The sequence below is a fragment of the Lepidochelys kempii genome, chromosome 22 (genome assembly GCF_965140265.1).
Source record: "Lepidochelys kempii isolate rLepKem1 chromosome 22, rLepKem1.hap2, whole genome shotgun sequence".
Lineage (NCBI taxonomy): Eukaryota > Metazoa > Chordata > Testudines > Cheloniidae > Lepidochelys > Lepidochelys kempii.
The window spans coordinates 18,385,156-18,401,876 of NC_133277.1; the positions used below are offsets into that span (position 1 = coordinate 18,385,156).

The 16,721-nt window shown below is 53.9% G+C and overlaps 1 protein-coding gene across 3 annotated transcripts in view; it reads right to left on the reverse strand.

Moving 5' to 3' along the window:
* Positions 1-16,721, reverse strand: part of DSCAML1 (DS cell adhesion molecule like 1) — a 348,185-nt gene that overhangs the window by 22,486 nt on the left and 308,978 nt on the right. For 2 of the 3 annotated variants that reach the window (XM_073321085.1, XM_073321084.1), the window contains 5 exons: positions 16,266-16,429; positions 15,112-15,210; positions 7,286-7,474; positions 5,445-5,732; positions 1,836-1,991 (listed from right to left, as the gene is read on the reverse strand). In XM_073321085.1, the coding sequence (XP_073177186.1) occupies positions 1,836-1,991; positions 5,445-5,732; positions 7,286-7,474; positions 15,112-15,210; positions 16,266-16,429 (896 nt within the window). Of the gene's footprint in view, positions 1-1,835; positions 1,992-3,786; positions 4,528-5,444; positions 5,733-7,285; positions 7,475-15,111; positions 15,211-16,265; positions 16,430-16,721 lie in introns of those variants that run through there. The other variant, XM_073321086.1, reaches the window with a different exon arrangement.

A 16,721-nucleotide genomic window follows, 5' to 3' on the forward strand; every position in this document is an offset into this window, starting at 1 on the left:
CGAAAAGGACGGAAGATAGACTCTGTTCCCCACTGCAGACTGATGCATGGGTTGGAGCGTGTCTCTGCAAGCAGGCAAGTTTCTAGAACAGCCTTCTGTGTGATGTGCTAGGCGGGAGGGTACATGACCTGCACACAGACACGGTCAACATTAACTGTAGTTTAAGGTGTGCACAATCACAGTACCCTACCATCAAACTATATCCAATTACTATAATAGGCACAGTTATTTTTTAAGTACCCGAGCAAACTAGTTTTCTATTAAAAAAAAAAAATCCTTCCAGTCAATGAAGCTCTTGGCCTCACCCACCCATCCAAAATTCAGCCTTGTTCAGCACATGCTTAAAGAGCAATACAATCCAACGCCCAAGAAAGCCTCCAGGATCTAAACTAAGATCTACACTGAAACGGATGAGCACAGAATTGAGAGATGCAAAAACTCACGGCAGCACTTTGTCTGCCTGCTTCTCCCACACACAGCACCTTCATGGCAGAGCAGCTTACAGATTCTTCTGTCAGATACCATCTCCCCTGCCTGTGCAGGACTGTTGCCCATACTTTGTGCTTGCCGCTAGGAATCTGCGGTCTCCTATTAACTGTTGCAACGTGTTTAATCCATGTTAACTGAACCCCCCTCTCAAAGTTTTCTGTTTCATTAAGCATCTGTCTATGCTTTGGGGACTGGGTAGGGAAAGAGACAAGGAAACCTGCCCAAAGATGTGAAAGTGCAGGCTGGACTTTGTAGGGAGATAGCTCCCCCAACTCCCTCTCCTGCCCTGCCATATGCTGAGCTGCAGATGTAAGTTACAAAGACCAGTTGGGAACACAGCTGGCCATGGTCAAACCCTCTAAAGCCCAAAGGTGTTTAATGGCATACACCACCTTTGACGGTTGCAGTTAAAGAACTGCAGGGATTGCCTTCCAGGAAAACTCCAGCGAGACCTCTAACGCTTGTTAGTGTAAGCTAATCACCTCCCAACAAACCCACCCAAAATAGCAACAAAGCTCATGCAACTACCATGAGGCTTCGTGAGCCTACCTTGTTCACGCTGCCTAGATCCCTTCCTCCCGACCTGCTAGGGCTCTGCTACTCGCTTCAGGGCAGACTCTCATTCTATGTCTGTTCAGTGCGTAGCGCAGTGGGGCGCGGAATGCACGACAGTCAGAGAAATGATGGCCAAGATAGTCCACAGTGACTAGTGATCTGGGAGGGGTCTCCCAAAAGCGCTGAGCACCCCTTCTGAGAACGACGCCTCTTCGTGATGTCTGCAGCGAAGGCCCCAGAATCACGAGTCACACAGAAAGACCTCAGCCTACATATTTAACTGAATAAAAAAAGGAACTTCCCGATCGCTTCCTATGAACGCTTGCCTGGGTTCAGTCCCTCGGGGAAGGGAGCAGAGCCTGCGTCTCATGGAGATCCTGCTGCTGAACGTTCCTTCCCCCCATTCACAATACAGAAGCCGTCTGTCAGAATTTGCTTGCCCCTTGGGAATCGGACCGCGTGACTCTTGTTCTATCGTTTCTAGACTGTGGGGCACCCTCCGTTAGTTGTTGGCCTGAGCAGCGTTAAATTAACCCGGAGGAGGAACTAGTCTTTTCAGGATGGTGTAACTCACAGGTTCCCAACATGCTTTCCAGCGGCAAGCCTGAATCTCCCTGCCCTGCCCTGCCCAATGCAATCAATACGCAGCCTCCTGACCAGCTGGTATTTAATCTGTGCATCTAATGATGGAGGAGACAGACTCACTCAGAAGTCTGGGGTGGCTGCAGTTTTCCTCTATGGCAGGTGAAGCTAAACCCACCACCCCACAGGAGGCCGGATTCACATCTCACCTCTCAATCTCTTCAGACGCTTCTCCTTCCTCTTCTTGCGGATGATGAAGAGCAGGGCCACCCCGAGCGTAGCCAGGATCACAGGGCAGGCAATGGTGAAAAGCTTCTTCACGTCATCCCCCTCCCCCTGAGCAGATTTGATTGGGGGTATGGTACCTAGGACAGAGCCACACACACACACACACACACACGAGGCAGTAAGACAACACACCCATGTCAGACCTCAGCTCGGGGACCTGAGCAGAGCCCAGGCCAGGCCCAGCTGACAGGGGAGGGCTGCGGACAACAGCTTCCTCCCAACTGCAAAGCAGCTCCAGAGGGATGTCGGGGTGGGGGCAGGGGGAGAGGTCTGGGACACCCAGATAAATGTGTGCGCTCGCTCTCTCGCTGCTTCCAGCCAGCCTGGGAACCCAAGAGACGCGCTGGCCTCATGGTACCTGCAGCCGAGGCTGGCGGTAAGTGTGTTTCGATGAGGGTGTTTCTGGCTCACTTGTGCAGACTCACCCGGCATCTGCACTGCAGTGGGAGGCGTGACACAGCTCATGGCAGCGTACCCACACTAGCGTTCCTCCAGCTAGCATGGCCACCGACCCCAGCATTGGCTGTACAGACCTGGGTGCGCGCTCAGCTTGGCGGCCCGTGCTGCTGCATCTTCATGCCTATTTTTAGCCACTGTAGCTAGATTCAAGCTTTGGCAGGTGAACCTACCGCGCTGGGTGCCTCTCCTCCAGCTGCAGCACAGACCTACCCTCAGAGCTGGGCCGTTGGGGGCTCACCCCATCCAAGCTACAGAGATTCACCCAATCCTTCTGGCAGTCGGTCATGGGAACCCACGCTAAGCACACGCATAATACGTGAGAGCATCTGCAACTGCAAGTCCCGCACATGGCAGCTAAGAGGTATCCTGGCCTCAGCCACCTCCTCCCCTGCCAGGATTCACGTTCCTAATGCACAGCCCCGTGAATCCTGGCACGGGAGGAGGTGGCTGATCTGACCCACCGCAGAGTTTATCTGGCACGGAGTCACCGCCGCAGCCACCGACCCTGGTAACCTCCTCAGGACACCAGCGCGTGGAGGGTGGGGATGCGAGGCCACTGGGATGCCTTGTTGCTCCCCTGAGAAGACTGCTTGCAAATCTCATTTCCCTGCTGGGTGGTGTGGCCTTTGCAGAAGGGGGAGTGGGGGCGGGGCAGGGCAAACAGTATTCCTCACCGATATGCATCTGAGGAAGTGAGCTGTAGCTCACGAAAGCTTATGCTCTGATAAATTGGTTAGTCTCTAAGGTGCCACAAGTACTCCTTTTCTTTTTGCAAAGTATTCCTCAGATGTTCTTGTCAACTGCTGGAAATGGCCCACCTTGATTATCACTACAAAAGGTCCCCCCGCCTCCCCGCTCTCCTGCTGGTAATAGCTCACCTTAAGTGATCCCTCTGGTTACAGTGTGTATGGTAACACCCATTGTTTCATGTTTTGTGTGTATATAAATCTCCCCCCTGTATTTTCCACAGTAGGCATCCGATGAGGTGAGCTGTAGCTCACGAAAGCTTATGCTCAAATAAATTGGTTAGTCTCTAAGGTGCCACAAGTCCTCCTTTAGTATTCAGTAGGTAACGGGTACACCTGCCCTGTGTCATCTCCATCTGCCTCTCAGTCCACTGATAAAAACGAGGCACTTGCAGTCTCCCTGGATAACGAACATGTGACCAGGCTCTGAGTAGAAGCATCTGTCATAAGAACACACCAGCCCTACCACAACTCTGGCCCCACACTCCCTGCTGACAGCTGGCCCTGCCTGGCTCGGGGGCTGCTCAGGAAGGGGCCAGCACAGATCTCTGGCCTCTTTGTACAATTGGAAGAAACCCACCTGCCCCCAAGCTGCCCTTGTGGAAGGTGAAGAAACAAAGCAGATGTGACTTTAGAGGGGTTTGCTTTATGGCTAGAACCGCCCCCCCCCCCCGCAGGCTGAATACTAAGGGGCCGAGCATCTAATGGTTACAGCAAGGGACTAGAAACCAGAACTCCAGGGTTCATTTCCTGGTCTTGCTACTGACTCCCTCACTGTGCAAGTCAGACCCCTGCTCTGTGCCTCAGTTTCCCTATGTGTATAACACAGATAGTGATACTGACCCCTGCAATCTTTGCAGGGAGTGGGGGAGGCAGGGGAGGACAGGAACCAAAGCGGGGGAGCAGCAGGGATGACAGCTGGTTCTCCAGTGGCAATTACTGAGACATTTCTCAATGTTCTTTGGACAATAAGGGAGGAGGCATGAGAAGAGCTGGGGTATCCGTCCAGTTCTCGGGTGTCTGCATCACAAAACCAAGACCACTGCAGCCGGCCCTGACTGCAGACAGCCTGCGCAGGGAGCCAAGGACTGAAGGGGTGATGGGGTATGTCTACACAGCACACGGGGAGGCAGACAGACGCTCGCTGTGCTCGAGCTAGTGCTGTGAAAACAGCAGGGGAGCTGCCTGTGTCTGCGCCCCGGGGTCAGGCAGGATTGCACTGGGATGGCTCGCCTGCATCGACATGGCCACACTGCTATTTTTCACATGCCTACTTCAAGCACAGCAACCGCCTGTCTGTCTACCTGGGCCAGACGCAGGCTCGCAGCGACAGCGTAGAGGTGCCCGTGGAGAAAGGACAGCACGCTGCTCATTAAATCCACCTTTCCAGGAGGGAGGAGCCTAGGCCCTGGATGGGAGAGGAGGAATGGCTGCTGCAGCACGGCCGTGCATGGTCAGGCCCCAGCCGGCACAGACTCTGCAGAGATGGCGCTGGGTCACAAATGATCAGGCTGTGGGTGTGTTTAAAACCCGACCCCTGAGCTGGGATAGCCAGGAGCCAGAGCTAACGTGTACGAAGTAATAAAGCAGGAGAAAGACCTGGAGAAGTCTCTGGCTAGGACAGGCCTGTGGTGAGCTAGGAAGACACTTAGCAGGGAGTCTCCAGCATACGCTCTCTGTGGTTTGGAGAGCTGGCTTTCTCCTGTACTCCTCTCCCCATCAGCCTAATCTAGTTCAGAGCGTGCTGGTAGCCGTGTCACTCCCAGGATAGTAGAAAGACCGGTGCCTGTCTTTTACTGGACCAGCTTCTGCTGGAGAGACAGAGACGAGCTTGCGAGCTACACAGAGGCCTGAAGAAGAGCTCTGTGCAGCTTGTCTCTCTAACCCACTTTAGGCAAATCTCACTGCTCGTGCTCCCCTCCCAGCTCTGGGCCAGGCGCCAGAGCCCCACGTGATCCCGGCTGCGGGGAGCTGTGGGCAGAGGAGGTCGAGGGGCAGGAGCATGCATGGAGAGCTGGCATGGAGGGCCTGGCTAGGAAGTGAGGAAGGTGGGCTGGGGAGCACTTCAGAAGCAGCGAATTTTGGGTGCTGCAGCTGCCTGGCATTCAGCTGAGTGGCTCAGCAGGGCCACAGGCAGCAGCAAAATGCTAAGCACGAGAGACAGCCCCTTAACGCAACACCGCCGGTGCTCCGTGCAACCTGACGCTGGCGCGGGAATCCTACGGCTGGCCCGCCCCAGCTGCCTAACCCGCCCCACATCCCCCGGCCCCCTAAGCACGCTGTGCCCCACGGCTATCCCCCGCCCCACGCTGGGTCAGCTCTTACTGCCGTCGTAGTCCAGCGTGGCGAACTGGGTGGTCTCGTTACCGCAGCCGGCGCTGTTGCAGGCCTTCATCCGGAGCTCGTACCAGGTGGCCTCGCGCAGCTCCGTCAGGAAGACCTCGTTGGAGTTGTTGGTCTTGAGGCTCTGCCAGACCCAGTTGCCCTTGGGCCGGTACTCCAGGACAATGGCCACGATGGGGCAGCCCCCGCTGCTCCAGCCCTGCAGGTTCAGCCTGGCGTGCGTAGAATTAAGGTGGGTGAAGAGGTGCTGGTCCTTGCTGAAGGAGGGCTCTGTGGAAAAGGACATGGCATGAGGGCCTGGGAGGGGGCAGCTCTTACAGGACAAGCTTCCCATCTGCCCCCCACATGGCCTCCACTCACTCAGCCCAGCCGTCAATGGGAGCTGGCTCTTACCCCGTCCCCATCCTGCCAGCGACACTCAGCGCGCTCAATCCCCTCCGACCCAGCAACTACCCGGCAGCCACATTTCGTGCTGCAAAGCGGAGCTGGTGACGGAGCTCCCCAGCACAAAGCCGCCTGTCCAGAGGCTGGTAAATGCCCAGCAAGTGAGACGCAGCAAAGGGCCCCTCCCGCCGCATTTCCCAGGCAGAGGCCTTGCTGCTCCTGCCGTGGTTTTATGGCTGGGTTGCTGGCAATAGGGTTTGGTAAGTGAACTGGAGGAGCAGAGCCCGGGTCTCTGTAATACACGACTGCTGAGGTCACTGTCCGGGCAGCGAGGGGAAACAATTCTACTTCTGGTCACAGCCAGTTGCGACAGCATCTTAGCTAACTGACTGAGGGCAGTGGAGTTCTTTTACTGTCAGTCACAGCCAGAAATAAGCTCGTACATATAAGGCCAGGGCCAACTTTTAACAGGACTCTCGTCAAGGATGTGAGGCCAATAAACTGACCTCCTGCACCTTGCACCACACGTTACAGAATACGATTCTAAACACCTCCTCGGAGTTTCTCATTTCAGCAAAGAAAAGGACAGACGGTCGCACAGAGGAGTCAATTGGTGGCCCCTGCAGCAACCTTACAAAACCAAATGACCCAGCAACAACGGACGAGGGCAGGAGTTTTCCTGCTTCTCCTGCTCTGCCCACCAGTCTACCTTGCTTGATCCTTGCAAGAAGGCAGCGCTGGCCTTACTGGACCCTCTCTGGACACCTAACCATGGGCCAAGCACCATGCACACCCCCCCAAGATCATGCTGCTGTCACTCCTCATGGTGTTCCCAAAACTGCATCTCAGCAAACTGCACTGGAGCAAACTGGGGGAGAAGGCAGGGTGCGTGGCAGTGTGACAGGAGGATGGGGAGGGGTTAAAGCATCAACACCTGACCCCACAATGGGTAGGTCAAATGGAAAATCTGAAAGGGAAAAGAAATGCAGCTGGTGAATCTCTGCACCGGGCTTGTGAGGCCCCTGGCCGTGCTAGGGGCTGGGCAGTGGCACGGAACAGTGCAGAGCAAGTTGCCTCAGGACCTTTCCTCGCTGGGCTGTGGGAGGCCCTGGTGAGTGCGTGCCAGGGTACCAGCTGGTGCAGGATGCCCTGGGAATGGCCAGCAGCTCTGGAAGAACATCGTCCAGGGCAGAAGCAAAAGGGAAGCCCTCCGCCTTTCCCTAGTGACAAGCTAGAACCAGCTTGTCAAGCCCTGTGTCCTTATTCTGCCTCCAGCAGCAGCCCATAGTGCTGTGCTGAATGAGGGGCAGTCTACTTCCTCCCCGCCCCAGCCCCTCCCTCCCCAGGAGCTAATGGATGCATTAAAGAGGGGAACCAGTGCAGGTGGCCTGAGACGTACAGACGAATTCCGAGTGGCTGGCCGGCCCCTGCTGGTTTACCTCTGCCATGTGTCTTGGCCTCGATGATCTCACTGATCCGGCCAGCCCCCACGCTGTTCTTAGCTGCCAGCTTCACCTTGTACCACGTGCCGCACTTGAGGCTGTCCAGCTTGAACGAGCGCTCGGTGGAGCTGATGAACACGTCCTTCCACTCCTCGCTGTTGTCCACCGAGTACTGCAGCACAAAGCCTGTGGGGGAGAGGGGCAGGGGCTGTTAGCACTCAAGATCTAGAGGCAGTTGGGGAGAAGGGGACAGAGCACAACCTCCTCTCCAAGGGGGAAGGACTGGTCAAAGAAGCCCTGGCTGTGCAGGTCTATTGTGCTCTGAATCTGTGCATCCAAGCAAGCAGGTCTCAATCCCGCCCGTCTGAAGGTAGGTGACTCTCAGCCCAATTGTACAGATGGATACACTGAGGCAGGGCTGGCTGAGGAGCCAGATTTGCAGCGTCTTTAGGTAACGCTGTGGAAGGTGTTGCATTAACTGCCTGTGCAAAGTACAAGGTTAGCCACTTTAACGTGCAGTTACCCAGCCTGCCCAGGCACTGCCAGCGGGCATATGGTTCAGGTTTGGAACCATAAACCTGGTTCTAAGTTACTTGCCCAATATTGCACAGCCAGTCAGCAGCAGAGTCCTCCAGAGAACCCACAAGTCCAGAGCCCTAGCCCACTGTTTTAGACTAAGGGTATGTCTACACGGCAGTTTCAACTCAGGCTTGAGCCTAACCCTGCTTCCATCTACACACAAATCACACTAACCCAGACCCCAGGACCCCACAGGGACGGAGGGTCAAAGCCTGAGTCAAGCCAAGACCCTGGGTTCAAGCCTTATTGCTTTGCAGTGTAGATGCAGCCTCCCCATGACTCGTGTTCTGGGAATCCACCAAAAGTATCCCACAATCCCACAGGGCGACTTTCTGTGTCCTCTGGATGGTCAAGTTTTGTGGACAGTCAAGTTTTCCCACATTGCACCACGAACAAAGGGATAGAGTGGCCACATTCTGGAAGGGCGCTAGGAAGTCTGGGTTATGGGTGGTTGGACTTGGGCCTGCATAATGCAGTGCAGATCCTGGAATCCCAGGTTGGGACCCAGGGTTCAACAATTCCTAGCCTGGGGTTACAAATGAGTGTAGACACTCAAGCCCTAGGTTAACAAACCCAGGGTCTGCTAACTTGAGTTTTGCTGCAGAGGGCTTACCTTACAGGGTAGACCGATCCTACAAGCTCCCTACCTCCTTGGTTTGGGCTCAGAGCAGACAATTGTAAAGTGCAACCCACCCCTGCCGCCAGGTGGTACTCTGCAGTTCCAGGAGCTGAAGCAGCCAGATGAACAGACTCCAAAAAGGCAGGGGGAAAATAATCTTTATGCATCTATAACGAATGCAGAGGAGAACAATTCCCACAGCTCCCCCTTTGCCTCCCCCCAATGCAGAGTGACACAGCCCTGGGATTGCATGAGGCTGCTAGCAGTGGGAGCCTGATACACAGCAGGAACCCAGATCAAAGCAGCTCAACACCAGCCATGCATAAGGGCCCACCTGCATAATACTAAAAGCTGACCAGCCTGGGCAGCCGAGGGCACCAGCATGGCTGCAGTCTGGGTACTGCTCCGCCCCACCAGTGCGTGTGTGGGGAGGGACTGCGCTAATGGCTCCCCTCCCCCCCCCCCCCCCCCCCCGGCCACGCATCTCCAGACCCATCCCGGGGGAGAGGGGTTCATTAAATCCCCAGCAGGAGGCTCTGAAATGACAGCGGTGGAAGGCAAAGGCCTCTGCCAGATTCTGCTGCCGGTGCCCGTCTCGAGGGCAGAGTGGGGAGCGCCATCTCTGTGACTGTCCTCGGCCAGTCCGTGCTGATTGCAAGGGGGTTTTCAGTGGGGCCAGATCCCAGCTGGGACCTTGCCAGACCCCTTGCACACCACCCCCCGAGGCACCTTCTGAGGGGAGCTCTCAGCCACCAACTCGCAGTTTCTCATCCCAAATAAAACCAGGCCGGTGTTAGCCACCGCTCCGCCCCCGCCCCCCCTTTGCCAAACCAGCAGCCATGCAGCGCTAGGGGGGAGCGTGACCCCACAGACTAACCCCAGAACACTGCACTCCACAGCCTCTCCTACCCCCCTCCGGGCCAGGCCTGGAAGGAGCCCTGATTTACAATTTAAATCCAGCTCTGCCTCCCCGCACATTAAACATGTCTTCCTGCCTAATTTCATACATATGAATGGGGATGGAAATGGAGCCCTCTTTTCTTAGAGTATTAAAATGGAGCTGGAACGAGGGGGGAGATTTCCCCCCCTTTATTATTGATATTAGCGCCAGGGTTTGAAGCTGGCTCGCTTGGCGGCTACAGAGTCTGTGGGCAGGAAAATCCACCTCTCTCAGCCAGCACCAAATCCCTCCACAGACATGTGGGTGCGTTGGGGCATCTGCCGTCTGGATCGGTGTGTGGGGAGAAAGCTACTGACCCCACAGCTGTCTGAGCAGGATACTGGGGAAAAGGCAGGAGAAGGGAGTTTCCAGATTAAAAGGCATGGGGCCAAAGCCTGCACTGGAATATACAGGTCATGGACTCTGCAGCCCGTCACAGTTCTCCAGCGCCCAGCCCTGGCCCAGTGGGACTGTGGCCAACTAGGAATGTTGAACGCACACACACACACGCCCCCTCCACCCTGCAATTCCCCTCATGGTGCAGGACCCAGTTTCAGCACAGCTGTGGGGACTGGAGGTGGGGAGATGGGGCCTGATCCATGGTCTGGGATGACACTAGAGGTTTGGGCCTTTCCAGGGTCCAAAACCAATATGAAAATGTGGTCTGCTCCCACGTGTCCTGTGAGCTGAACCGCGCCAGGGCTGCCATGTTGCAAGTGGGTCCCCCACAACCCAGTGAGAGACTTGTGGCGTGGAGGGCCCCCGACCAAAAGGAGGCAAGGAACTTCAGCACTGTTTCCTTAGGTGAGGGGGCGGTGTGAAGACTGGATGGGGGGAGAAGGGATTCTCAAATGTCAGAGCCAGCACTGAGCTGCCATGCTGGAGATACAGCTTCAGATTCCACCCCCTGCCTCCAGCTCTCCTTGGGAGAAGGGCCACAGTGGGAGGGCAATGCCAGAGAACAGAAACAACCACAGCTCTTGAGGATAATGGGCTTCCTGTCCCATGTTCCCCAGTGGGTTGTGGGGCAGGGCTGGGATAGAGAGATCACTCAGTACAAAGCAAGGTGCACAGTTCTGGTGCAAGGCGAGGCATAACACTGCCCTATCACCCACCCCCAGCATGCCTGCAGCTTTCCTTGGGGTCTGCTGCCCCCTCCCCCACAGGGTTCACAGTCTGTACACAGCATCCCCTTTGGACCCTAGCCTCTGCCCCTCGGTCCTCCCAACCCTGATCGCTCTCCAAACCACCGCCTTGGGGAAGGCGCATGCCCGCACCTGACAGCCTGGTCTGGCCCCTTCAGCAGATGCCTCTGCCAGGCACTAGCAATTCTGGGGACTCCCATGGCTCCGGTCTTCCCGGCTCTTTCAAGCATCCTGCCTTTCGATCTCGCTCCCTGGGGCACGGAGCGTCCTACCTGGCACCATCAATAGCATTTTCACCAATTACTTGTTTCCGCATCAGAGTTCGGTGAGTGGGGAATGTGATTGATTGGAGCGAGGCTATAAAAGGAAAGCCAGAATTAACTGGCTCCCTTGGGAAGCTGCTAGGAAGTTGCTTCTGTCATTGAATGCTGCCTCCTTTCACATGATTAAGAGTATTAGGAAACACACCGGGGCCTAGATGAATAAACCTGTTACACTCCCATCAACAACATGTCTCACAATGGCTCTCGGGGCTTTATTGGGGAGTGAGGCAGGCTCGTATACACACAAAGAAGCAGTTGTTACACTTCAGTGAGGTGATTATTATTCTGAGCCGATCCCCTTGCAATCCCAGAATACGCACAACAAAGAATCACCTGTCAAATGCCTAACGCATAATCTATTCCAGCAAGGCTCAAAGGCCTCACTTCCATAGGTGTGTCACGCAAGATTCCCAAACAAATGACTTGCTCACACACACACACACACACACACACTACTGCTGCTTTAACTGTAGGCTTCTCTACACAGAGAAATTGCCCTGTCTAGCTATAGTGGAATAATGACACTGTTACAGTTTGAGCCAGCATAACCCTGTAGTTTAGAACAGAGTGTCCTGTGCACACAAGCCCTGTGTTATGATTCTGTTTACACACAGAGCAAACACACATTCCCAGTCTGAAGGATTTATTTCAGAGTTGGAGAACTACAAAACGAGATTAACACACGTCCCTAAGAGAGAGAGCACAGTGTCGTTCTCTCCTCTGATAGTCTGCACTGAACTGAATGCTTAGGGTGACCAGACAGCAAATGTAAAAAATCGGGACGGGGGTGGAAGGGGTAATAGGATCCTATATAAGAAAACGACCCAAAAATCAGGACTGTCCCTATAAAAATCGAGACATCTGGTCACCCTATGAACGCTAAATGTCTGCCAGTCTCTGCAGATTTTAAGATGTGGGGCAGAGAAACCTCCAGGCTCGCTTTGCAAAGTGCCTGAGTGGGTGCTTTTATTTCTGCATCCTCTGATAACAGTCGGTGTGTGCAGGAGTCATTGGTTTAGGGACTACATTCAGCTTGGTCACCATTATGTAGGGTGCAGTAGCAAAGCGGAGACCCACCTATGGGGCGCCTCCTGCTGGTCATCTTGGAATTAGCTCTTTTCCAGCTTCAGAGCACCCTCTGCTGGCCAGTGTCTCGCCTGCCACTGGCCCCATGTCCCTCCCGGACCCTGGTGCCCCTTTACCTCAGGGTTCTGCCCCAGCAGTGCCCCCACTCTCTGGGTCTCCTCTCCCAGGGGAACCCCCAACCCTCTAAACCCACCTTGCCTCAGTGGCTACTGCCAGTCATCATCTAACCCCTGCTCACTGGGGCAGACTGCAGCCTGTAATGGTCACTCATCACTGGCAATGGGGGCGGGGGGAGGAGGAGGGAGGACCAGCTGCCTATTCCCAGGCTGCACTTCTGTAGCCCCAGTACCTTCTTTAGGCCTTGGACAAGGCCTGCAGCCTGGGGCGTTACCAGGCTGGAGCTCCCCAGCTCCTCTTGCCTTTCCCCAAGCACCGCTCTACCTCAGGTACCCTGCTCAGCTCCTCCCAGGCAGCCAGGCCCTTCTCTCTCCAGAGCGAGAGTGAGAGAGACAGAGACACAGAGAGAGAGAGAGAGACACTCTCCTCTGCCTTCTGGCCCACAGCCCTTTTATCAGGGCCAGCTGGGCCCTGATTGGCATGGCCCCAGCTGTGGCTGCTTCCCTAATCAGCCTACCTTGGCTGCTCTTAACCCCTGTTCTCCAGGAGTGGGGCAGGACACAAATTCTTGGGACCCAAGGTGGGGTATTTCAGATCACATTCATTTCATAGGCAGGGACTGAAATGCTGTTTTGTTGGCTCCATTGTAACATCAAAGAGCTCCCGTTGAGCAAAGTATCTTAATGAGTAAAACCTATAACTCCCAGGATGGACTGCAGATTCCTAGGGCTCAATGAACTTCGTGCATGGCTACTGTAGTTCTCTCTAATGGGAATCTGACATGTGGCTATTGGATTCCCGCCTTAGGAACTTTTGTCTCAGTTACTTTGGTGAGAGAACCTACGGACAAAGGAACATTTGCTGTGTCAGGTAATGCAGGACTGTGCTTGACTTCACAGATGTTTTCACGGTGATCTAAGATGTTGAATTTATAGCTGAATGATCGTATACAGGACCGATACATATAATACACACACTCATCTCAACTAAACACAGTACACAGTTACAGTTGTTGTTAGACACTCAAAAGAGCGAGGAAAGTCAAAAGGTGGCAGCTGGTGTACCTGACGCATCATGAGTATAGGGTTCACGTCACTGTCTTCCAGCAATGAGGAAGACTTACTGTTGCCGTGGGATTCATAACTTGGAATGTCTTGACTTTTTTTATATATGCAAATCTCAACCTTCGTGTTGCACTGACAGGTTTATTTATTTTTGCATTTACTTCGCTCATTCTTAAACAAAAATAGAACAGGAAGAGGGGCCCACGTTTGTGCAAATGTGCGTCATGAGCCAAATGAACAAATATTCAAATGAACGTAGTAATGTTCAATTGGACACTCTCAGACGCCTGTGTGATTTGACTGTCGGACAATATTTGATCTCAACGCCCATTTCACACCAGACTTCCGTCCTGCCACTTCCAGACCAGCTCCATCAGATGGCGCTGTCTCCCCCTGCAAAGCCAACACCAAGGACCTTTGCAGAGGGAAGAGCCCGGGACGGGGGATTTCATCAAGCTGTGCACTCCTGTTCTAAAGGCTCATGCCACGATTCGCCAGGACAAGACACCTGGCCTTTAGTTATTTATTGATTTTTTATATGCAGCATGTTTTTAATATTTCTAATCCAATTATAACCAAATGTATCAACAGAGTCCGCTGAAGTGAAAGGCTGCTGGCTGGGGAGATTTGCTTGTAATTACTTTCATGCTTTTAAATTAATTGTAAGTGAGGTTTCCATTCCCCCCCACCCCCAGTCTGCAGCTGTTTCAACATATAATTCATTAGATGAATCAGAGCAAAAAGGAGGCTTTGGAAAGCCAGGAAATTCCTAGAGCTCTCTAGCCGTCCAAGATCTGCTGGGAAGGGTAGAGGGAGGCAGGAGATGAGCCCTAGTCACTCAGGGTCCAAGCTTCGTAGACACCAGGTAGCTACGAGAGATCTCCCAGGCAGCCAGAAATAGCAATTAGCAGCTTGGCTTTTGCAAGCCACTTCAGTCCCAGGATCTTGTAAAAACACGTAACAAGCCAATTAATTGAGACTTGCAGCCCCCCTGCAAGGTTGGGAAGCATCACTCTTACAGATGGGGAAAGCAAGGCACACAGACTAAATAATTTACTCACCCAGCAGGTCAGTGGCAGAGCTGGAAGTAAAAGCCAGGAGTCCTCCTGGCTCCCAGTTCTTAGCCCTAAGCCATAGACTAACGTTCCTTCTCAGAGCCAGGCACAGAACGAGTCCTGACTCGCCGTTCCCATCCTCTAACCACTAGACTACATTCACCTCCTGAAGTTGGGTGTAGAACCAGGAGTCCTGACCCTCGATTCTCAGCTCCAAGAGTGGACCATGCGCTCTTCCCAAACTGAACCAAGCTTCTGCCTACCGCCAAATATGGCCTTTTTACATCTCTGCTGCAAACTGAGGAACTCTGGGCTTTGTGTCAGGGCATGGCAATGTGAATGACATGGCATCTCCAGCCTTCTTCTCGAGCAGCAACTGACCACCATGGGAGCCACGCAAGGATCTCCTTCAAAATAAGGATGCATGCCATTGCACCTTCCGTGACAAACTCATCATCATTCATCCTCAGAAGGCCAGTCAGGATCTCCAGAAGCTAAGCCCTAATGTGCTAGCATCTGCACCTTCAAAGCCACGAGGCCTTCCCTCTTTGAGGCTATGTGCCTCCACCTGGCTTTGCTGCCCCAGGGGCGAAGCAGACCCAGCTACTCACACATGGCAGTCCCCCCCGGCCCCTCCCAGAAAATTTAGCAATATTAAGCTCAGACACAGGATCTGCCATCTCCCCAGCCCCTTCCTGAGAAGGGCATGCAGAATCCCCAGAATTTATGCCACTGCCTCTCCTCCCTTGGCCTCGGCTGTGGAGCACAAGCCGTGCAGAGCAGAAAGAGGGAATCTCAGCACCTTAAACCTGGGCTCTCAATATCACAGCCCTACAGCTGTCCAGCCACACAGAGCTCATGATGCTCTCCAGTCCCTTCCCCTTCCCCGTCTCACCTCTGATGGAGCTGCCGCCGTTGTCCCCAGGAATCCAGGCCAACGTGATGGATGAAGCTGAGGTTTTAGATACAGTCAAGCGTGGCTGGTCTGGGGGAACTAGATCAAACAGCATAAAGTCACTGAGCCCATTTCACACTGGAATCAGAGCCAGGCATCTGCACCTTTATAGGGTTAATTTCAAATACAAGCCCCGTGCCCATGGATGACCTTTGAGCACTGAGCCCCGTGTGCCCAGGGATGGCCCTCTATCCTTTCATCTAGTTGGGAAGAGACATGCAGCTTCATCACAGCGTGGAGAAAAATCTAATGTTTGGATCTTTGAGGTACAGATTTGGGGGCAGTTTACAAGGTGTTCAGCAAAACCTAACATGGAGGCAAATTTTTGCATGAGAGTTTTTTTAATTCAATGTTTCGGACACCCCCTAGCAACCCAGACAGCAGCCATGGTTTAATGCACAAGACCTGAGAGTAAGACGGTCCTGAAACAGAAAACAAAATAATCCTGTCTCACCTCCCTGCTCCAGAGTGAGTGAAAAGTGAAGTGTAACACAACAGCATCACTAGCAACAGGTCAACTGGACCCCACCCTCCCAGTGCACACAACTTCATGGCTTCATTAGCATCAACGTAGGGAGGGAAATGCCGGCGGCTCTCACAGAGGCATCACACTGATGTAACTCCATAGACTCCAGGGCGGCTCAGCTGGATGGATGCACCAGGCTAGGTGAGACCAGAACCAGTGCATAGCTACATTGTTGGTGTGGGCACTTTCACGGGGCGAAGCGGTGTTTGGATGGGCTTGTGGAAAGCAATTCTCAGGCCCAATGACAAAACTCATTTAATTGTAAAACAAAACTTGACTCGTGACAAAGTGTGATTGGCTTCGGGCAACAGTAGTTTATATAAAAGGGAAGGCTGCCCAATCAGGGACCAAACAACTGCATGTAACTTAAGTGGCCAATCACAGAGCTCCAACAACTAATCCCAAGCTCTGATGAGCTGAATGAACAACTCCAGAGGCCGAGATGCGTCTACAGAAAATCTCTGTCCAGCCATTTCCAGAAACAAGCAGATTCGTAATGATGGGCCAAGTGGACAAAGGCAGCGCATGGCCGAGCACGCCAGGCTGGGTATCCTGGCACAGCCCTTACCTTGCACCAGCAGGTTAATGATGATGGTATCAAAGCCCCATGTGTTGGTAGCAGTGCAGGTGTAATACCCAGAATCCTCGGCTTTCACCGAGCGCAGGACCAGCGTGCCGTTGGCCTGGATCAGCCGGTGTCCGTCCACTGCCACTGGGATGGCAGAATCCTCGCTGCAAGGAACGAGAAATGCCAGCAGCTTATCAGTGTAAATCCCTACTCGTGCCTCCCAGCAGCAAGAAGCTCCCAGCGCCTACGGATGGGGCTCCAGAGCGTGTTGCCCCAGGAGCCCAAGAGCCGCCCAGATGGCGTGTAGCGCTGCCTGGCTGCTCTTCCATTCTACAGGCCAACGGCCAGGCAGTGCCCCCAAACAAAAGGTCAGCTTCTCCAGGGAACAAGGTCCTCTGGAGCTTTTCCCCTTTGCCACAGGGATCAGGGCTCCTCCCGAGAGGCTGCACGGCGGGG